This window comes from Vigna unguiculata, chromosome 8 (genome assembly GCF_037176805.1).
Source record: "Vigna unguiculata cultivar grain cowpea cultivar isolate G323 ecotype 2 chromosome 8, ASM3717680v1, whole genome shotgun sequence".
Taxonomy (NCBI): Eukaryota; Viridiplantae; Streptophyta; class Magnoliopsida; order Fabales; family Fabaceae; genus Vigna; species Vigna unguiculata.
In genome coordinates, this window is record NC_140799.1 from 38,202,066 (window position 1) to 38,226,401 (window position 24,336).

Genomic DNA, 24,336 nt, shown 5'->3' on the forward strand with positions numbered 1-24,336 from the left:
GTTGGAAAATATCCTAATTATGTAAAAAAAATACAAATATCTTGTGTACTCAAAGAAGATCATATCTTACTATTTAAGAAAAAGAGAATCTAAATCCATTAGAAAACCACTACCAATACCACCCCATTTGGTAACGCTTATGGATTCCGTATTCTCTTATTTGTCTTCTTCCTTTCTATTTTATTTTATATCCTTCTTGTTTTCCTCCTTCAAATTGGTATTTAGAATTCTAACCATGCCACAGAAGGATTAAATCATTCACGTACTTTTCCTAAAATACAAGATAAAAAGACAAAAACTAAGGTTAATAGACCCTACTCACGTGATAAACAAGTCTTGCTATAATTATTGTCTTTCTTGTTTATACTCACATCAGAGACATGAAAGACCCAAATGACCAAATCTGCTGCAAAACACCCGACAATAATCTAGAACTTCCAAACTCTACACAGCCACCACTCTAAATTATTAATTGTCCCTTAAAAAATGGGGTAAAAATTTGGTGACAAGTTTGTCATGCATCCCTGAGTTTTTTTCATTTACCATTTTTAAGTGTTATAGCAAACCAACCTCAGCAGAGAGAGGAAAAAAAGAAGGGTCATAAACTTTCTACCTGCATTTTATTCACCACAAAAAATGCCTTCCATTCCCCACAAGGTAGCGGTTGTCACAACAACCTCTGAACAAACTATCCAACTCGACAGAATTGCAGGTGAAAGGGGGGAATAGATGGTACGTGTGTATGATATACTTCTCCTGAAAATGTGGGGAAAAAATAAATTGTCCCAAAGAAAAATAAAACTTGAAGTAGTTTAGTCATGTAAAGGCTCTGAGGAGGCTGGGAAGGAGTTTGGTGTAGTATCAGCTTGTTTGGATGAATCTTCTGTGGCAGCTTTTGCATCAGAGTGCTGAAGCTTGTTGTCGCTTGATAATTTAGAAGGAGATGTCTCAGGTGGTTGTACACTTGATAACCCTCTTTGGTTACTAATAAGAGGAGCATCAAGTGCTAGAGCAGGTGAAGTCAAGCCATAGTTCTGAGGGATAGTCAAAACTGGATGATCAAATTTGCATGTTGGACCAAATTTGCACATTCCATAGATTCTGTAGTAAGAGCACACAGCTTGCCCCTGCAATAAGCCAAGTTTGAAATCAGGAATCTAAATACTGAAGAGTCATGTTTGGTAGTAATATGGATTGTGAAAATAGCTTGTCAGTATATTAGGAGCAATAAATGGATAGTTCACACAGTGTTATGACGGTTTGTTAACTTTCATAAGAGTTTCTTTAAAAGTTATATCACAAATTGCTTTTGGAGAAGCTGAACTTACAGGTCTCACAGGAAGGCCAAGTGGATTTATTAATGATTGAGATATTCTTTCCTTTGGATGGTGGAACTTGCAATCGGATCCATATTTGCAGGTCCCAGTGCTCATAAAGTATCTACATTCTGGTTGATCAGGTCGATTTGGGAGAGCTGAATTTATCGCCTGCCCGCCGAAAAGTGACTCCCCCAGATTCATGAAGTCATAAACAAGATTAGATCCAAGATAACCAGTAGGCATTGTTGGGTTCATACTTCCCTATTTTGAGAAACAAAGTCACAGTCAAAACAAAAGATTTTAACTCAATTTGCAGAAAGTGCCGTTAACTGTGTGCTCCTTCAATTAGTAACCAAAACCCAACATCATTAATTATCATTAAAAGGCGAGATGCTCCAAAGATTTCCTTAAGAAGAAGACACCTTTTTTGTTTCAGATATTAACAGGGATATGGATTCCAAATGTGCTTCCCCATCACCATAATAAAATTGATGGAAAGTGTGATGAATAACTGTATGTATATGTATCTAGACATATCAATCAGACATTTTGAATTAAAACATGGTATCGATGGTTTATAATCCACTTGCATTTATATATCAATCAGACAACCAAATTCTAGGTGCCTCCAAGTGAATAACTATTGCCTAATGCTTCATTCAGCCACCCAAAACTATTATGTGTGAGAGTCATTCATACATGCAGAATAACACTGAGCAAGGCCAGAGCAAATATATAGATAAACAGGACACTCAACATCCTCAACTTAACTAACCATGTAGTTGTTCCAGCTCTGCACGGGTATAATGCCTTGTGAAGAAGAGAGAAAAGGAGGCACATAAGATTGAACACCTTGCCCAGATAAATATGACACTCTTGGTACTGCTGACCATGCAGGAAACCCTCCAGCATATGGTAAACCTGATGTAGGGATAATTGTTGAGGTAGGAGATCCAGCCAAGGGATATGCTCCAATGGAAGCATGCTGTGGATGATGAAACTTGCATGCAACACCAAACTTACAAGACCCGGTTCTCATGTAATAGGGACATGATTTTTCTTCCTAAATGCAACAACAATCAAAGAATGTTGAAAGATTGCAACGGTTTCTTTTATGAACAAAAACAAAATGATCAGCAATCAATTATAAAAGTGATCAAGGTGCAAAGGGATGCGCAAACCTGACGCATTGGAAGACCTAAAGTATTGAATGACACAGGAGCAGCACCACGCCTGTCCTTTGGATGATGGTATTTACATGTTGATCCATATTTGCATGTCCCTGTCTTAAGAAAATACTGCAATGCACATCTCAAACAAGTTAATCAAATTGAAAAGCACTGGAATAGTGTAATAAATATCCCATTGAAATGGACTGTGTAGCATACAAAATTCTTCAGATTACACTTCGGTTCCGTAACCCGATATGTATAGTATAATAGATGTGTAACTTAAGTTCATATATTTTATTCCTTTCCTAGTTCAAGTATGCCATAGCTGGCATCAAATAAAATTTTGCCATCATAATGAAATCTTATGATTAAGATCTATAGGACAAAAACCGCATAATATGACCACTAAAAATCAAACAAATCATCAATAGAAAACAAAAATGGTAGACGTTACACTGACAGCATAACTACTCTACTTTTGTCCAGTTCATTAGGTATCGCTACTTCAGTTTGACATTTTCTTTTCCATCATTTAATGGTTTGTTATCAGTGCACCAGTAATCAGTAAGCTAAACATTTCAAACAGATCAGATCTATTATTGAAAGGGACCACAAAAAGGACAAACATAAATGCAAAAGACCAAGTAAAGTTTCTGCCAGAGGGACATTGCAAAATATGAAACGCATAACTTTAGAACTTCTTATGGAGTTTTCTACAGACGCAAGATATTTTATTGTTTATTACTTATAACAAAACAAACCTCAAACTTCGTTTGAACACACTGTAGTGTTCTTATATAAAAACGCATCCACAGTCAGTTTCATAAAGAATAACTCCGTTATGACTAATGAATCAACATCTATCCCAAAGCTTAAGATGCTAGGCAAAGACACAAGAACGGTTCTAAATTACACCCCTAACAAATTCAACAGAGGGAAAAGTTGCAAAACATTTACATTTTGATCGCCAAAATAAACATACCTCACAATCAGGTTGCCCGGTCCTCTGGGGGAGTTCTTCACCATAATGAGAACCCTGAACATCTAATTAAGTATTAGAAACTTCCCTTTGTTTGCATATGATAAAACTGAGAAGCAGATTTAAGAAATTCAATAGGAACTAAGAGATTACAATTACACAAACTACATCCTTTGTCAAATGTTTGGCCAAAGGGGTTGCTTAATATATACTCAGAAGACAAGGAATGAAAAGGAAACAAAAGAAAGAGCTCTTACAATTGAAATATGAGCAGGGTGATGGTAGCGACAGTTACTCCCATAACCACACATTCCAGTCCTCAAATAATACAAGCAATCGGGTTCACCGGGTCGATCTGGATATTGGGTAGATTGAGCTGCAGCATCTCTATCCCAATTATCATTGATTTTCAAACGGCGAATCGCTTCTACGAAACAGATCAGCCAGGAATCAGGCAAAGTCTATCCAAGCTCTCATTTGAACAAACTAAACCAATAGCTAACATTTTCACCTCAAAAAGCACAACAGTGTTCCCTAAAAGATTTTAAGATCAAAACATGTAGGCGATCCTTCGTAGCATCGTTAAAAGGGGTTCATCAACTACGTAAACCCACGCGTGATCAAGCATAACAGCTCAGGTTAGGAAAGTAAACTTTGAAAAGAAAAAACTAAACCATGTTCTAGAAAATCCCCAAAGGTCTCTCGCAATACATTGTGTGAATCATCAGAACTCTCCAAATCAAAATCGTTGTACCATAAAAAGAAAGGCACGATATCATAAATGAAACAAAAATGGTTTTGTGAAGACAATCTAATACCTAACATTCCCTAGCGAAACAACACAAAGCCATGATGATTAAGCGATGATCAGGAGCATTTAAAGCAGGAATCGTGACAAAAAAAAACAAAGGAAAATAAATCACCAGAAAAATCTGCACCACCTTCAATGTTGTCACCAGAAGGTGTAGAATCAGCATTCCTGAGAACCTGCCTGTTTTCTGGCATCTGGTAGCGTTGAAATGATAACAAGAGACTCTTTTTGGTTGTTCGATCAAACCCAGAAGACCCCTTTTGAGCCTTTAAGAAGAAATCAGCGCACAACACTCTCAAATTAACTCACCCCACATGGTAAAATGATCATCAGGAGACAGTGAAAATTGACCAAAGACTGAAAACAATAAAATAAACAGAACTTTGCCCGGAAAAGAAAAAATATTAAAACCAACACAAAAACAAAGGTGCAAAGAGAGAATCAGAGGTAAAATTGAGAAGAATCAAATGTGAAATCGTGAAAAGAGATTTAGTAATATTCCAATTGGATGAAAGTTGGCGTCAAATTAGATTAGAGTTCCTGGCTGTGGTTCTGCAATCTACGGGACATTTTGGATCTTTGAATGTGAAACCCGACAAGTTAATAATAATAATGTTAATACAGTAATACTAAAGTAAGGTTCTTGCGCGCGTGTACGAACATTTAATTCTCTGTACCATATTACCCTCCACGTGGCACCTCCACAACACGTTTACGTGAACCAATATTTATTTCGTTCACTTGGCGCGTGCTCTTCAACCACTACTACAAATTTGGATTCTTAACAAAATTTAATTAGCCTGAAAAAGTAGATGCCAATTATGGAATTCGCAAGTTTTTACCAACTCTTAATATTATCTCAAATCTCCAGATTTAACCACTTTAATTCTTTTCATAAATAGACCTCTCCATTTTTAGCTTCATATTCAACCACTCATAATCTTTTTTAACAGATAAATAAACCTATATATATACCATTTTTATATCATAAATTTCATATCTTAAATTTCCTATTTTTAATTTAATGGCCTCAAAACTTTCTTCTCCATTCTTTGCACCACAATGCTATTATTGTAAAAAAAAAATATATATTTTTTAAGTTAAACAAACAGCTTTAGTATTATTATCTGATTGTCATGTACGATAAATCCATTCATTTTAAATTTAATTATCTAAAACCTGTATTTATGATCATTTCTGCTTAGTTTTCATATACAACTTTTTACCGTTACTTTCCATTGAACTCTTTTTTTTTTAATACGACGTAGCCACAAAGTATGACTTTTTGAGACACGGAGGACCAAACATCCAATATTATAAATTTGTAGCATACCCTTTTTAGATAGAATTATGCATTTAATATTAACTAAAAATAGATATAGATTGAAATTGTTATTATTAAATATGATATAAATAAAAATGATTTATTTTCATATGAGCCTAGTCCTGTTTTTAAATTTAAAATTTATATAGTTTTTTATTTATTTCTTCAAGCATTCTATTCTATTAAAAATTCATGAATAGTTTATAGTAAGTGTGCCGTTGGTGGTGAAAATAATGGTACAACAGTATTTAAAATCTAGTTACTTTGGAGATTTGACGTTATGAAAAACCATCGTTTTCTATCAACCATCGTTCAATTGCTTTTTAGTAATGTTATGCAACGTTAGATTTCTTATTCCATTTTTTTATTGCATTTTTGTTGCTCATAAGCAATAATATTCGAAATTATATTAAAATATAATCAATGTAAATTAACTAATATTAACTACATTGAACCTTGTTAGTTAAACGTGGTTTTGAAACGTTTCATTTAGCTATGCGTAGATCCGTTATACAAAAATATTTACATTTTTTAATTAACTAGTAGAATGGTTTGTGTCCTGCACTCAATACACCAAAGATTTTTAAATGATTTGTGAATATTGAGATTTATTTATTATAATAAAAATTAGTTACTGGTAAGAAGATAAGATGAAATTTGCATCATAACAACAAGTGAGAGAGTGTTAAATAAAAAGCGATAAAAATTTATTCATTATCATTTTTGCAACTCGTATATATATATATATATATATATATATATATATATATATATATATATATATATGTATATAGTTAAAAGCTATTAATAATTGCATTTTAACATGTAATATAACTTTGAAACATGACATGTGTGTCATAAAAAATAACATCACAAGTCAATAATTCTAATTTGCAATATATTAGAAAGTGTAAAAAATAATATCGACAAACTTATCAGTCAAACCGACGGACTCTGTGCATGCCACAGTCGTACGATCTTAATTGGAGTTCCAAATTTTTTTAATTTTTTTTTTGTTTTATACTTTTTAGAAGGATTTAACTCTCGTTTGATATTACTTTAGTCTTTCATTTAGGATTAAAACATGTTATTATATTTCTTAACATAGTATAAATGATTTTTTAAAATTATAATAGTATAATTAAAAAATATTAGTTTCTTTAAAAAAAGGTATACTTTGAGAAAAAAAAATTGGGAAATTGTATTTCTTGAATCTATTTTGACTTTCAGATATTACCGACGGTTGATGTATTTGTTATCAATACTAACGAAGAAAAAAGTAGAAGACTTTTCAATTTTCTTTCAAAGGATGAGATGAGAATTTGGAGGATCTTGACCGTCAAATTACGAGAAGCAGGACTTGGCCGTCTGATTCACGTTACGGTGGAATCGTGTAAAACGGTGAAATGTTGTAGGTGGTTACAAGGGCAGAGACGTCATTTCAAATCGATGCCAGAACTTCTGATAAAAATATCACAGTGCAGCATTGACGTATCGGTGGTGTTGCCGAAAATCGTCGCCGTTAAAGGGAACTAAGAGAAGCTAACTTAGATACGCGCCACGTGGAAATGAATTGGCCATTGATTGGAAAAGTCAGTGGTGGGCCCTTGGTTTCTTGTTGTCGGCAGCGTTATTTTAATTTAATCAATGAAGCATGCGTTTTTGCATCATCAATACACCCATGATGTAATATTAATATTGCTAATATCATAATTATCATTCAATTTGTTTACTAACATTTATTTCTTTCAACAATACAAAAATAAAAAAATTATAATTTCACCACAAAATATTATATTTATATATATAATAAATATAATTGAATGTAGTATTATCCATTGTTTGAATATAAGGTAATGAATTGATATTAAATGAGTGTATTTGTTTGGGTTAAGAAGGAAATATTAAGCTAGTATATTGAAGATGTGATTGATTCTGATGATTGGTGTCCTTTAAGAATGGGTAAGGGTGGTCCATGTTTAACCCATTTTCATTTTTTACTAATGCCATTATCTTTGTGGGGTAGGCATCAACCAACTACCACAACTCATTAACAACATTCTTTACCATTTTTGTTCATCCTCTGCTCACACAATTAGGTTGTCTTAATATCAACTTCTCTTCTCCACTAGTGTGATCCAGCATGAAACAATTACAACAATGTCTTTTTTCTTTTTCATTTCACAGTTAAAACACAACTGTGTTGTTGGAAAGTGAAAGCATTATCCTTTGTTGCCAACATGATACAATTCTTAATCATTATTATGGGTATATTTGGATATATCATGTACACTATTTAGATTCCTTTAAGTAAATATTAGGCATTCATTTCAATTTTTGTGTTTGACAAATTATGTCATGGGAAAATATTTATAGTCATTTTAGTTCATAAAATATTACTTTGTATAATTAAGAAAAGTCCAGATAAGTTGTTATGATTTTTTTTAGTTTCATTTCAGTTTTTCACTTTTTTTTTTATTTACATGAAAACATTTCGAAATATATAATTATTATCCATTCATGACCAAAATACAAATAAATAAATTATTTGTTTCCATATCAAAAACATCATAAAATATATGTAGACATAATATTTTTTAAACATTATTATGTATATTTTGATTTAAGTCTTATTTATACGACAAGGGTTATGCTTTTGTTATTGAGTTATTTACTTTTCATCATTCATTAAATAGTACAAACTTTTATATGATCTCACCGTTTTCTGTTTTTATGACTTATAATATGGATATAACTTGGAATTGGAATTGTAATCAAATCTTCTGACATAATACACCATATCAATTCAATAGCATCACCTAATTATTGTTTACACGGTATATTTATTGGGTTATATATATTTTTTTCATACGGAAGGTTATAGTCATTAAGAAATTGGTTTAATGTATATGACATTGTTCTTACAAAACATTTAATATCATTTTTATATTAAAATCTTAAGATTATGTGATTATAAACTTTGATGTAGTGTTTAAATTTGTCTATTATATTCAATATAGGACTTTGACTCACACTTAGACCATTTTCAACATATATCACTTTAACAACATAAAGAGCATTAATTTTTTGATTTCACATAAACATTTTCAAACTATTTATTAGGATACATAATATAACAATAAACACATAATCGCTCGTTTTAAATCAACCAGCAATAAAAATAATTAATTTCAACAATATAACCAAATATTAGCAGATGAATGACATTGGAGCGATACTTCATCACTTGAAATTATCGTTCCAGAAAATAACAAAGCTTTTGTTTATTGCTTAATATGTAGGTATGTAGATCAAGTAACAAACCACGTTACTTTAGTAACAAGATTAATGTTTCGATGATGTATTTTTCGTGAGGGAAAAAATCACTATAAAAAAATAATATTTAAGTTGTATAAACGAAAATTTTCATACATAAACGCGTTATTAAATTTAATTTAATTTTTTCATTTGTCTTCTTAAGAAAAAATGTTTTAAGATTAATTCATGCTCGTACAATTTGTTTATTAAAATAAAGTTTGAATCTATATACTTATAGCTTATATTTTTATATAGATTTTCAAAATACTATGCTGAAGACATTACATATAAAAGCATAATGAAATCTGATAAGAAATGATAGAATAGATTTAATTTATCTTACTTTACTTAAATAATAATAATAATAATAATAATAATAATAATAATATCTAATGATATTTTTTAACACGTTATAGTCTATTATAAATGAAAATATAGTAAAAAATAAATAAAAATACATATAATTGAACTAATTAGAAAAATAGATGTTGTGTTGTATGGTTAAATTTAATTTTCTTAATTTTGATATAAAATTAAAATTTATTCATATCCTAAATTTTGAAATATTTTGATATCAAATCTTAAAAAATAATAAACCGAATTATTTTTACTCGACAACGTTAAATTTGTATTTTTGTTATACAGTGTTTTATATTAATATTTGAATAAAAAAATATTAATTTAAAATATTTTTTTACACGAATTTTTTTTAACGTAATTAGTTAAAAAATTGTATTTTTTTGTTTTTAAATTTTTAAAATTAAAATTTAAGATAAAAATATATTTTTAATTTTATATTAAAACTTAAAGACGGTGAAGATATTTAATTCTTTATTATTATTTATATTTATTTGTATCAGTAACAATTTAGATTCCTAAGTTTGGAAAAGTGACATCAAAACAAGAAAACTTCCTGAAGATATTTGGCAAAAAAATAATTGGTTTTGTTCTCCCACGTTACGAGAAAGACAACATAATCATTGTTTTATTTTTGAAAAAATATGGGCTTCATTTATGAAAGATTTTTGTGTCTCAGAACTTTCTTAAAAATGATGAAGGGTGGAAGGTAGGTATAGAAGGATGTCTCATAGTTTTTAATTCAACAAATCAATTCTTTATTATTTTTTCTATATATTACTGTTGAAAAAAGGGTTGCACAATTAAACAAAAACTAGTCTGTATTTCAAATTTACTTTGTTAATACACATTATTGAATTTTTTTAATTAGATATTATGGGAAGAAAAAATGAACATAAAATTTGAAAATTGAAATCTTGATAAAACTTGAACCATTAATCACTTGTGTATTAGTAGTAGAATCATATGCCGTTATGTTTTTATTGAAAAATTATTTGTATTTAGAAATGAAATGATTTTATGATAATTTGTAGAGTATAGGATTTGATTTTGTTATGTTAGGTTGATGATGAATGAAATAACGTGATGGCGGTGGTGAATCAAAGTGGGTCCCAGAGAAAAAGTGAGCGTTGGATACGTATTACGATTCGAGTGAGGCACGAGGAACGAGGCCAAGTACCTTTCGCTCTCACGGCAGACAACGTAAGATTTGGTGGTCCTGCGACACGTCGGAACAAATGCAGCCACCAATCGTAGATTGACACGTGTCAGATGACCCATTCCTCAAAATCAAATTTTGAATCAGGTGGTCTCGAGGAACGGTGAAAGATTAATGGCCCAGTCAAGAAACTTGATGAGGCTGTGAGGGTGTAGAGTGCACACTATGTATATTTTATCAAATACTCACTACTATCTTCTTTCACGTGTTCTTTGTGTCCACCATACCGGACGAAAAAATTCTAGTTCTATATGGTTATATGACATTATTCTTACACATATAAATTATTTGATACTTTAAAACTTTAAGAGAATAGTTTTATGAATCTTTAATTTTATATAATATTTAATTTTGTCTATTTTATCTTATGTAAGACTTTGACTCACACTTAAACTATTTTCAACATGACGGGTTCACGGTGATTTGTTACCATTATGAAGAAAGAATTGTGAAAAAGTTGGAGTGAAACGAGTGTTTATTTATTTATATTTCTCTTTTAGTAATGGAGAAGAAAATTTATATTTCTCTATATTTCATTAAAAAAATGAATTAGTATGTTAGACTTTTAATTTTCCGCTTTATCTCTCAGCTAGAAAAAGAGGGAAACTATGTGCCTAATTTGTTTTAGTATTTGTTTTTTGTCAATTCTTACGTATTTCATTGCTATCAATCATAAAATAGACAGTTAACTAAAAAGACAAGTCGTATTATTGTATTCACTTTTTTAGAAAAAAAAAATGGATTGTAACTTGCATAGTGTAAACATAAAAACTTTAAGAATAAGTGTCTTCTAATAAATAAAAAATATACGCCTTTTTGTCAAAGAACATTCTGAAAACTATGGGAAGAATAATACACTTTTTTGTTTTTAAATGTATGGAAGCATCACTAACACACTTTGTTCTTATGAAATTTGATAATAAATAAATACACTTGAATAAATATAAACCAATATTTTTTTATGGATATTTTTGTTTGGAATTTAAAGAGTCAGAACTTTCAATGCAATCGCCTTAAAGTATTTTTTAATATAAAAGAATACAAACTTTATTAAAATGACAAGAATCTAAAGGTAAAGAGAAAAGAACTTAATTCTTAAAGATATGACTGGAAAGGGAAATTATCATAAAAATACACGAACCAAACAATAACACACAAATTTAATAAGAAAATTAAGTTAAAGCATGAATACAAACAAGATTAAAAAATATTTTAAGAAATTAATTGGAAGAAAGCTCAATGGAAAAAAAAAAAAAGATGAAACGTTAATATAAATTGTTGGATGAAACAGATACACGGGTTAAAATTTAATTGTCACTTTTATCCATATTTATATATACCACATGTAATATATAACAATAAAAATTAATGCAACTATTTTTGTCACCCATGAGACTTACCTTAGACATCTTTATATGGTATTTGTTTATATGTTTATTCGATTATATTTTAGTAACATAAAAAAATGTACTTTTAATTTAGTAACTTCTTGAGTGAGAAATTGATTCATTGTTCTTGTAACGTAAGTTAAATAAAAAACGCATTATGTTTGATTGAACACTCATCCATCTTTTCGGTGTACAGTACAGAAATATGCATTATAAAACGTAACATGTTTTTATTTATTTATGGAAACTTTAAATTAAAATGCTGATAGTCTTTTATTTAGAAAATAATCACGTTTGTGATGTCAATTTTAATAATCAAATATAAAGAGAACGAGTCAACAATAATCATGAATTGTGCAACAAGACATAGAGAGTGTTGTTGACTACATACATACCACGCTAAAAATTAAATAAATATTTAAATTATTATATACAAAACCAATCAGATTATATTTTAATCAATATATTGAAAATAAAGACTGGAAAAAGAGAAAAACGTACATGTAAAAGTTCAGTGCTTTAGTTGTTGTTGTTTTTTTTTTTCAAAAGAAAACTTATTTTAAATTGTTATGTTTTTTTTTCTCCTTCAGAGTATGAAGTTTGAAGTTAGATACTAATGTTATACACAGAAGGAAGTGAAATACAGTTTCCAAAATTTGTTTCAATATTTTAATTATTAAATTTTATAATTTCCATGACTTATTAATTATTTAGTGGATGGTTGCAAGAGAGTCATACTTAAAATAAATAGAAGCCGACAGTGAGACTCGTGTACGACAAGCATGTAAAACAAATCAAGAGTTGGTTTCTAAAGGGTCAAGAACATTTTCATGCAAATTGATGAAGTATGATGAAGGTCAAGTAAATTAGCAGCATTTTCAATCAAGAAGTTAAATGTCACATTCACAATTCTTCTATTTAATCCACTTTCATTTTATAATAACAATTCTTTTTAAAAAAATCTAAACACTTTTCTTACATTTTTTTATCTATTTGAATATTGGACTATGTCGCAAGACTCTTATTGTCGAAGTCTACAATTTTATACAATCAGAATCTCGAATACAATAAATTAATCTTTTTTCCTTCTATTTTGTTTTTTAAGAAATTTATTCTACTTCGGAGTATGAGAACTTTCATAGGATGTTAATGACTCAAGTTGATCTATGTTCGGTTAAGATTGTAAATATGTGTTATAATTGAGTTATTTGTGTAAGTAGAACAATATGTAAGAGATAGAACTCTAAAGAACAACCATGAAATAGAGAGTTGTTTAAACAAGATAAGAGAACAATTGATTGACTCTTTAAATTACTAGTATTATTTTGCATCATTTGATCTATCTTTTCTTAATATTGTGTGTGAAAATATATGACTGGATGCTTAAATTGGTATGTATGTATTTGTTCAATTGATTGACATATGAGAATTGTTGAATTGGTGATGCTAAAATTAATGATTGAACTAGTAAATTGAGTTATGATTTGTGGTTAAATTTGTGGGATGATACATTTGGCTTATAAGGAGTCATTTAAAACGTATTTTCACTGTTTTTCATTTGAACAAAAGATGAGAACATTCTCTAAAATCAAAGGTACCCTTTATTGTGCAAAATTGTGAGTTTGTATTATGTAGATCACTAGACGAGCTCATTCATCGATGGGCGAGCTCATTCGTAGTTGGCCAAGCTCATTCGTCACTGAAAAGGTGTTAATATTGAGTCTGGCAGAGAGTCAAAGTAGATTTTCTAGCTAGGCGGGTACCCTAAAAAATTTGGGATTCTCATTTCTTTAACCGTTGAATCGATTTGAAATTTTGATGGCTGGTCTTAGATACATGATCCTTCATTTTGACCGTTGGGATCTTTGATTTGAGGTTTGTAATTAGAAAAGTCGAACACTTAAGATTTCACTATTTTAAGTTTCTCTTTTGTGAAGAACATTTTTATTTGAGGTGTTAATGAGTTATTTTGTACTTATTTGTGGTTTAGGTTTAATCTTGGAATAAAATAAAGTATTTTGTGGATGATAGATGTGTTTGATATTGTGATATGAAATGTATAGCATGCCAATATGATGAAATAATTATATATATATATATATATATATATATATATATATATATAGTTTTGTATTGTATAAATATTTCATTCGATCAAAAACCTTTATATATAAAAGAAACATATCATTCAGATTTTATGAAGCGTTATATATACATGTTATACATTCATGTGATGGTCTATTGTGTAATACTTAACTTATAATAGTTCAATTAGTACTATTAATATACTAAATCAAAATGTTACAACAAATATCACAATAATTGATAACAAATATTTAAATATTTAGTAAGTAAATTTCAAGTTTATTTTGTCTAATGCTATAATGCAATTTCAATTCATTGGTTCTTAAAATTTGTTATAATCGTTAAATTAATTATGTTTATTTTGTTGACATTATTATATTTATTTACATATTTTAGATTAATTTCAAGATAAACATTTAAAAAAATTATAGTAATATCTTTTTACAATTATTTTATAAAGATGAACAAAATAACCTATAACATATCTCAATTTTTTAAAATTTTATACAAACATTCCCTTTATTTTAAAAAAATGTATTTTCATTTTTTTTTATTTTACAAATGTACTCACTTAAGTTTTAAAAACAATATACTTATACCCCTAATAAATAATACTATTATAATTTATGTTGTAAGACTCAAATTGAATTCACCGGTTAAAATACTCTAGTGTCCGATTCATTTGAATAAAAAACGGGCCTTCAATTTAACTGACTTGTTGAAAATCGGTAAACCACTAAACAATATTTACAATTACCTAATTTTCTTTCCATTTTATTTTTTAGAAATTTAATATTTTTAAAAAGTTATTACATATTGCTAATATATAAACTTAAATATTATGGCGGAATATTTGATTTTTATGTATATTCTAAATGTTTAAATTTATAAAATATGCAATTTTTATTTTTTAATATTATTAGACTATGACATTATATTTATTTAATTATTTTTTCATTTAATTTAATTGTCAGCATCATTTTATTAATATTAGTTCAACCAATAAACTATGAACATTATTTTAATCAATTTAATAATAAAAATTGAAAATCAAATATTATAATAGTGAATAAAATTGAGAATATAAATATAGGTTGAGAAAATCTTATATGGTGTAATTGTAATTTACTCTTTATATTATCTTAACATGAATAATCACATGATACATGCTTATACTACCTGGACCCGACCCAAAAAAAAGCCCATGATCACTTTTAACTCGCTTTTTTAGGCAACAAAAAAAAAAACATACGAAAACATATAAGATTATTACAAAAATGTTTGATAGCAGTTTAAATATTTAACATGATTATATATTTAAAATTTGTACTCTACACCATTAATTGATCTAAAACAATTTTCGGTTAATTGAACAGTCTATAGATCAAAATTAACAAAATAAAAAAACTTTAAATACTGTGATAAAAAAGAGATAAAAAAATATTGTGATTCAATTTCACATGGTTGTTTTGCAAAGTTCATATGAGAATATTATATTCATATACCTTTTCTTCTTTTCCTCCAATTCAATATTAGAAAAATCAATTATTTAAACAAAAGCATAAATAAATTAACAATAATTTCTAACTTCTAAGAATACACTATTCCTAAAGAAGAAAACCCATGATTCTCATCCTCACAATTTCCAACACAGGAATATAGAACACAATGATGTGAAGAAATTTATTTTCACTTCCATTGGGCAACAAGGAAACAAGGTCAAACAAGGAATAAATTTGGGAAGAAGCACTCAGAATTTTCAATGTATCAAGCAAAGGTAATACGGTCAAATAATCAATCTAAAGCACATATTCCTTAGTCCATGCACTTGCATATGTTCCCTATGAAGGAAAAAAAATGATACAATAGAAATTATATATGGGATTAAACTATCACTTCTAACTCAAAAAACTTAACAATAAATTTATAAAATTTTATTTTTATACATTAATTTGATTCATTAATATCACTTGAAAGGAATTTGTTCACCTTTGAATTCATATTGATATAAGACAAGAGGTTTTGGAATTTGGCCTCATATATTCTCATTCTCTGTATTAACATCACATTAGCACCAAGAAGGGGTAACTTGCATGCAAAAAACTTTGAATGAAGAAGAATAGGTGAATAGGTGAATAGGTGCATGAGGAGTGATAATCATTGACTTTGAAGGTCACAACAGTTACCATAGTGGGGTCATGGAATTTTAAAAGCACTCCATAGCCACAATGGTCAAACTTTGGCATGAAGCCATCATCATATATGCACAAAGTTGACATGCCAATGCTAAGTAAAATCAACCAACTTTGCATTGGTCTAACACATGTGAAAGAGAAACACATTCAATTTCCATGGAAAAAATGGAACCACTCACCACCTATTTCATTATTATATTGCCCTTCACATTTTTAACTTTGGTTTTTTCTTGTTTGAGTTGTAATTATTAGCAATGTATAGTAAATAAACATTCTTTTGTAATTTGAGTTGTAACATTTTATGATATTTTATTTCTAGTAGTGTTTTCGCATCTCACTCCAACATCTTTATGTTTTTATTATTTTTTATTTTTAAAGTATTTACTATTTTTGTAAAGTAAGATGTAAATCAATAAATAAGAAAATTATGGAAAATAAATAGTCAAATAACACCAAAGTTCTTGAAATTAGGCAATGTTCATTCGGCTGACTATTTTTTCCCTACCTCGTGGTTTCTTCATTTCCATGGGTTTTGGAAAAGTAAAAAAATAAAATAAAATCGTGTTTTAAAATTTTAAATTGTAGGATTTAGAGACAGGTTTTAGATTGTATAATTCAGAAAATAATTGGAATATATAATTCAAAAATTTGTCTCAAATTACATAATTTGGAAAACATCTTCGATTCCAAAAATATATTTTAAATTTTTATTTTACGCCATCTAGAAACGTATTTCATATTATACAATACACCATTTTTAGATTATGTAATTTAGAAAAATATCTTATATTATATGGTCCAAAATATATATTCAGATTGTATAATATTTGAAATTTATTTTCGGATTATGCAATGAAAAAATATCCTGATCTATAAATAATTTAGATTTTTTTTTTCACACGTATGGAGTTGTTGAAGGAAGAACTAATGGGATAGTAAAAGAAATTGCCCGTTGGGCTAAGTAAGTGAGTCCAATAGTCTTATGAAAATTTTCCAAAGCCCATATATATATATATATATATATATATATATATATATATATAACAATTTTAACACATTTTTTTAAGAAAACAATAGCTTCTTTGATCTTTCAATTCCAAGCTTTGTTCGATTTTCTCACAAAGTCGAGAATTACGATGACATGAGATTATGTAAACATTTGATTTGTGTTTTTAATAGAAGTATGTAGTTGAAAAAAAGATTTGCTAAATTAAAAGTATCGATTGAAGTTGAAATATGAATATATAAACAAACATTGAAATACGATTTCAAGCCAAATTTTAACTGCTACGAAGGACAAACAACGCACTTCCATGACCTGCCACTTCTGCGGAGAATGTATCATTCGTTCTTATAAGTGTTCCACTCCACGTTTCGGTTCCCTCATAAACGCTCAACGTTCTTCCACCTGGTTGCACAATAGTAAGGTCTACAACGTTTGCAGATATTGTTGTTTTCTCATCATTTAGATTGAAAAAAGCAACATAGATCTCCCCTAAACAAAACAACAAGTAACGTTAAGTAGTTGGACAAAACTTAGAGTAGTTTCTTAATTTAGTTAACGTTAAGTCTTTCTTACACTAACATTTAATGTAAGACTTTTCTTTATGTTATTTTACTACATAGGAATTTGGTATTGGAGAAACATTGAACTAGAAAAGTGTAATATAGATGAAATGATGATGATGGTTAGACAAACCATTTCTTCCGGTTGCAATCCAAGATCTAATCCCATCGGTCTTGGCAGAATCTAATGTTGCGATATGAGGAAACTGCATAAAAAAAAAGCAGAAACAGTGCCAGTGTAAGATTTTATAAACATTGATTACAAAGGAAAAAACCAAGAAAATTTTCGCGTGCCTCTTGATTGTTTGAGCTAAAAGAGTTTATCTCCAGAAGGGTAGGATTTGTTATAAGATCAAAGGTCTGTGGATCAATATTCCGTAGATCCCCTCCGTACATAATTGGAGACTTTGCCATACACCACAAAGTCATCTGTGAGACGAGAATAACACCACTTAGAATTTATTACAGTAATTCGATTATGCTGTGTGTTTTTGCATATGTACCTGAGTTCTTTGCTCATCTTGAGTAAGATTAGTAGACCTATGTGGACCTTCATGAGCATCTATAGAAAAACAAAACAGAAAAAAATAAAAGTTTTTTATACTTTATATTCTTAAACATCTAGCATAAAAAACTCACTGAATGTAAATTAGAAAATTATTATGCATTGGATGTAAATTGGGAACTGCTTAGAATTCCATGACTAGCTTGATCCTAATGAAGTAAGGAAAAAGTAGAAATGCAAGGGCATTTAGGCTAACCTGCATCAGTTAGCCATCCAAATGGTAGCATGTCCAAATCAGGCCAAGATTTTCCCTTGAGACCTTGTGCTCCTGTTAAATTTGATGCGGCAAAGTCTCTGAAAGGTAAATCAAATGAGTGAAAAATGTAGATGATTGTGACGGTAGAGTAGCAGAAGAAAGGTGGAAGAGAAATTGACATATTTTGAAGTCAAACGTTGGATGACGCATTTAATCAAATACCTTGATACATTAAAATGAGATAATATTGCTGGCCATGCATCCCAGTCATCTTTTGTTACACGGTACATGTTAACCAGACTACTAACCATCTGAGCCATTTCTGGTGTTGCACTTACTCCAGGAGACAGGGAAAATACAATGGAATTGTTAAGGCCATTTAGAATCTGCATACAATGTAACTCAATGAAATGAGGACAATGCTTTTTATTTCTTGGCTTTTAAAATTTTGCAGTATACCTCTGATACAGATGTTATCTCACCCAAATCCAGGTCCTCGCCAAATACACAATCTAGTTTCACTGTAACAGATCAAAGCAGAAAATTCATATAAATGTGTCAAAATTGAAAGTACAATGCACGATCTACTGTGAGAAATGAAAGTGTTGCATAATTTGTGATAGTTCAAACATGATAAGAATAATGCATTTTAGTGGATTGTATACCAAAATCAACTCCCCATGAAGCATATAACTCATAAATTGATCTTAGAAAGGCTTTTCCAGCTCCTGTTGTTACATTTATAGCCATGAAACTGTTATTCAACCATCTACAAGCCCTTGATGGGATTCCAATGTCTTTTGCGTTCCACACTCGACCAGATTCCGTGTAGGGTTGTCCCTGGTAAGGTTCAAGAACAGAAAAATAAGTTCAAATAAAATTGACGGGTATATATAGTACACCAATATTTTCTTTTTAAATTATATTGTCATTTTTATGAATTTATATATTTTTTATAATGTTTACATATAGATACGTGTTAAACTGAATCGTAAAATTGAAATAAGTGTTTATTTTTCTATTTAATATATATATAATTTAAATTTATGTAAGTTATACGGTCGGTCTGTGCTGCTTTGTATTAATCCGTATAGATTATAATTATGCAGAATGGACCGACAAACTTAAAAACTCAACTCATCCACACTTTTTCTTGCGGACTATGGGTTATGGAAACGGGTTAACAAATTCAAAACTTTAACTCTTTTAAGAAAAAGCTAGGAAACTAGTTCACACAACCTATCATCCTTGATCACTAGAGTTAGAGGTGTAGATAAATTTAGCTTATAAAGAGAAAACTATTAATACAAGATGAGAATATATGAATTTGGAATCAAAATTAACATTTTCTTTTATAAGAGTCTTATAGAATTTATAAAAGTTCAAATTTAAATTTATCATGCTAACATCTTACCGTTAATTCATCATTATTCACCTTTTGATCTACTTTTTGTTACGGCATTAATATTCCTTTCTAGATTCAACGTCAAAATATTTAAAATTGTTTATTTACATTAACATTTTAAGTTTTCATGCACATTAATTACTTTACAAAAATTATTTATATTAAAATCTTTTTTATGTAGAAAATCTTAAATAGCTTTTATGTCCTATATTTTTTTCTTTATTAAAATCCAAACCGCTTACATTTTTCCAAATCAGCTACAAAACTATTCGTGGAGTGGATGAAGTTGTTAATATTTTAATATTATATTAATAGAGAATAACGTTTAAAACTATTTATTAGTTAAATTGCGATTACTTTCTAACTTTAGTTATTACAATAATTTATCACACTAGAATCAATAAACTTTTATCCTGGTGTGGAATTAAGTTTATGTTTTAAATAAGATATAATTGAGTTGGAGTGTAGTAAAAGAATGAAAAAGTGATTGAAAAGCAATGAAATAGATACTAAAGAAAGAGAAAAGAAAAAAATTGCAGGAATGAGAAGCAATATACCGTAGTTGTATCTAGTATTGGCGTGTTGTTATTGAATGCTTGCGTACTGATTCCAGCCATAAGATGAATCCCAAACTTGAGACTCATATTATGAACTTTGTTTGCTACATCAGTGAACCCTCTTCCTCCTCCTGAAGAAGGCCATTTTTCAGGATCAGGGAGCATTCTTCCCCATTCATCAATCATGTCAAAACCAATAGAATTTCTGTCACCCTTCAGACTCCTATACCAGAGGAAATCCACAACAGCATACTGCATGGTTTCAGAGGAAATGTTATATATATACACACAGTTTTTTCATTACTAACATATTCAGAATAGTGCAATACAACACCTCGTATCCATGAGAAAGTAACTTTTCAGAAAGTATATTAGCATTCTGTAAGTATTCTTCTTCAGAAATGATCCAGCTAAATGCATCGTAGGAGTTCCAACCTCTTGGAGGGACGATAGCGTTTTCAGATGACACACTGAAACCAACAATAAGTCATCAGATTATGCAAAGACTCAGAAAGAACATCATGCTACATTGTTAGTGTTTATGTTTTTGTATTGTAATTCACTATAACAAAACAGACTTGTCGGATCTTTCGTTAGAAAACGAGTATTCGTTTGAGTTAGTCATGGAGACTAACCTTCGGCTTTAATATTATTGATAGGTATTTCAAAAGAATTCTAAGAGACTTGATAAAAATGAGACATTAACTAAAGAAATGTAAGAGAATGAACTTCTTCTGACTCAAAGCTAAAGTGGGGTGCACAAGATCATAAAAAACTCTCCTTTTTTATCCATTTGCAATGAATTAAAATTGAAACCAACAAGGAAGAGAATATAATGCTGAAATACCTTTGAATTGCACATAGACATAGCAGGAAGCAAAGAGAGAGAGATGAGATGCATTTCATGGTTGCAGTCAAGTCTGTTCTAACCATGAAGCGTTAACCACCAGGGGATTCTAGTATTTATAAACTTTGATTTACGCTTTCATGCAAACCAATAAAAAAAATTATATAAAAAAAGGTTTTTCTTTTTACAGAGTTCACACTTACACTTCACAGCTATACTTTATACTTTAAAGGTATTTTTCTCTTTAAGAAAATTTAATTTTTACATTTATAAAATAATAAATATAAATATTGTGCAGTAAATATACCAAGTGGTAGGGTACAACAAAACCTATTCAACTTTACTTACTTCCAATTAAAAAATATTATAATATTTTTTAGTTGGTGCAAATATTCATATATTAAGAGTATATACGATTAAATATAAGTAGTTTAATTACGTCATGATATTTCTTAATACTGTATATTTACATGATCTTTAGTATATCAAGTAAGTTATGACATTATCTTTGTTAATATACGATAAGTTGTCACATTTGTTAATACTATTTGATTCATATATATTAAGAATATATATGACCAAATATCAATAGTTTGATTGTGTTATGATATTACTCGTATATTTATATAATTTTTAGTATAAGTGTATAACATTATCTTTATTAGTATACGATAAATTGTCATATTTGTTGATATTATTTTATTTATTTATTTATTTATTTATATTTTATTGATATTATACATTTTTACAATCAACCTTGTAGTAGTTTCCATAACACATGATAGGAAATACACTCTTTTATTCAAAAGATTCAAACTTTTTTTTTTATTTGAGCATCAGAAAATCTTTTATAAATTAATATTTTCCTGTATTCCAACCCTAAGGAACATATATATATCAAGATTTTTCAATTTACTCGTATCCACCCTCCAATTCCGATAAGAACATGTATAAAAAATTATTTGTCAAAATAATACTATCCAAGTTTAATTATATTCTTTATTTTGATTCAGAAAAATGATTTTTGTGTTAGCCACTTCCGTGACCCAAATACACCTCTCCATTTAGAAAAAGAGACATAAAGTGTATCTCAATTGAAGGGCATTGAATACTAAATGGTTAATTTAATTTCTATTTTACATTAATATCTCAGGCTGAAGAGAATTCAAATAAATTTTTAATAGGGTTTGATTAAAATAACTAAAATTAATCTTTTTATTTATGTTAAACATACGTTATAGAAGTCTATCTTGATTGAAGAGTATTAAAAGACTAAATGATTAATTTAATTTCGGAAATTTTACGTTATCTCAAACTGAAGAGAAGTCAATAATTTTTTTCAATAGGATTTGGTTTAAATAACTAACGTTCATTTTTTAATTTATGTTAAACATATGTTATATTATTACTTAAATAATGTTAGAAGTTTCAATTGACTTACTACTACAAAAAACTTTATATTTTCTGTTCATTTTGTATTGAATCTTTTTTAGGAAATATTTATAAATTTTATGGTGAAAATTTTTTTTTAAGAAATTACTACCAATTTTTTTATAAAACACTTTTCGTAACAAATTTTGTAAGAAATACTTGTAAATTTTATAATTTTGTAAGAAATGATTACTCACAAAAGAATTACCTGCCAATTAAAATTTCTAGAGAAAAATGACAGAAAAAATATTTTCTTGCAAATTTCTTTAACAAATTTGTAAAAAAATCTCATATAATATGAGAATTTCTAGTAGTGACTATTAGGCCAATTTAGAGTAGATGTGGATGAAAATTTCACTTTATAAATCGGTTTTGTATGGTTGAGTTAAACTTAAAATCTACTCCTTATCCTAGTATCAGAACGAGCTATGTCTTTGAATCTATTATAGCCATATTTATTATTTGTTCGGTTTATTGTTCTACTCGCTATCAGTTTACTTATTAATGTCTACTCACATGCATAAGTGAGGAAGGTGTGTTAAAAGTCCAACATCAACATCAACATCAACTATAGATAAGGTCAATTTAAAGTATATATATATGAATGTAAACTTCATCTTAGAAACTGATTATATAAGTGTAAATTTCATCTTACAAATTATTATATAAGATTGAGTTAAACTTATAATTAATTTCTTAACAAATATCCATATCTGGACTATGAAATGAAAAACATAAATGAAAATTATGAATTGATTTGATTTTTTTTTTGTTAGTTACAAGGGTAGGATTATAAAAGAAAATCAATTTGAGAGCCTTAGTGAACCATTTATTCTATTATTTGATAGATAAATGATAAAAAATTAACTATTTTTTATATGTTTTTTTATTTAATATTGTGAATATGTATGATTTACTATTAGAATGAGGAATGGAACACCTACATTTGTGTTTAATATAGTTGTAAAGATTAAATTATTTAAATAACTAATTATAATTAAGATGTAGTGATTTTTTAAATAATTAAATTTATCTGGATCTAGACAAAAAATAACATTTTTTTACCTAAAAAGATATACTTATACTGCTCAAACAACAAAAATCTATTAAAAATAATATAATTAAAATTACAATTAATTTTTTTATTCTAAAACCAGAAAAAATATGTAAATATATTATTTCCCAATATGTATTTTCTTAATGTTCGTAATCCGAGTTAAGGTAATGAAAAACGTTTTCTAACTCATTATTTTCTTATTTTGTCGTGAATGTCTGATAAGATCTGGGACACCGATTTAAAAATTTACTAATCAAAACTTTATCAAAATATCACTGAGTGACACCATATTTCATATCTCCTTGATACATAAAACTTGTCTTGCACAGTATCATTTAAGGCAATGGAGGAAGTTTTGACAAATTTAAATGAATGTTCACTTTCCATATTTAAATTTAATTATTAATTTAAATTTAATGAATAAATAAATTATTGAATTAATATTATGTACATATAATTTTAATAATTAATTTCTATTTAATATTAACCGACAGCATTCTATTTATTATATAATTATATTTGAAGTAAATACTAAAATATAAATA

General features: G+C 28.5%; 2 protein-coding genes across 4 annotated transcripts; both read right to left on the reverse strand.

Moving 5' to 3' along the window:
• Positions 1–596: 596 nt before the first annotated feature.
• Positions 597–4,884, reverse strand: LOC114194577 (zinc finger CCCH domain-containing protein 3-like). Of its 3 annotated transcripts, none has more exons than XM_028084907.2 (7): positions 4,412–4,884; positions 3,728–3,897; positions 3,474–3,527; positions 2,501–2,617; positions 2,095–2,382; positions 1,329–1,580; positions 597–1,127 (listed from the first exon to the last, which is right to left on the reverse strand). In XM_028084907.2, the coding sequence occupies exons 1-7, from the start codon at positions 4,473–4,475 to the stop codon at positions 813–815; spliced, it is 1,260 nt and encodes a 419-aa protein (XP_027940708.2). In that variant the 5' UTR covers positions 4,476–4,884; the 3' UTR covers positions 597–812. The 3 variants fall into 3 exon arrangements, with proteins under 3 accessions (XP_027940708.2, XP_085521955.1, XP_085521956.1); XM_085665829.1 differs by having other exon boundaries at positions 4,394–4,884; XM_085665830.1 differs by lacking the exon at positions 4,412–4,884 and adding an exon at positions 3,982–4,364.
• A 12,484-nt stretch (positions 4,885–17,368) lies between these two features.
• On the reverse strand, positions 17,369–21,389 carry LOC114195447 (alpha-galactosidase-like). Its single transcript, XM_028085924.2, has 11 exons — positions 21,304–21,389; positions 20,791–20,926; positions 20,457–20,708; positions 19,160–19,334; positions 18,954–19,015; positions 18,717–18,880; positions 18,495–18,592; positions 18,237–18,295; positions 18,028–18,162; positions 17,867–17,939; positions 17,369–17,662 (listed from the first exon to the last, which is right to left on the reverse strand). Exons 1-11 carry the CDS (start codon positions 21,387–21,389, stop codon positions 17,448–17,450), a joined length of 1,455 nt encoding a protein of 484 aa, XP_027941725.2. The 3' UTR covers positions 17,369–17,447.
• Between the last annotated feature and the right edge of the window lie 2,947 nt (positions 21,390–24,336).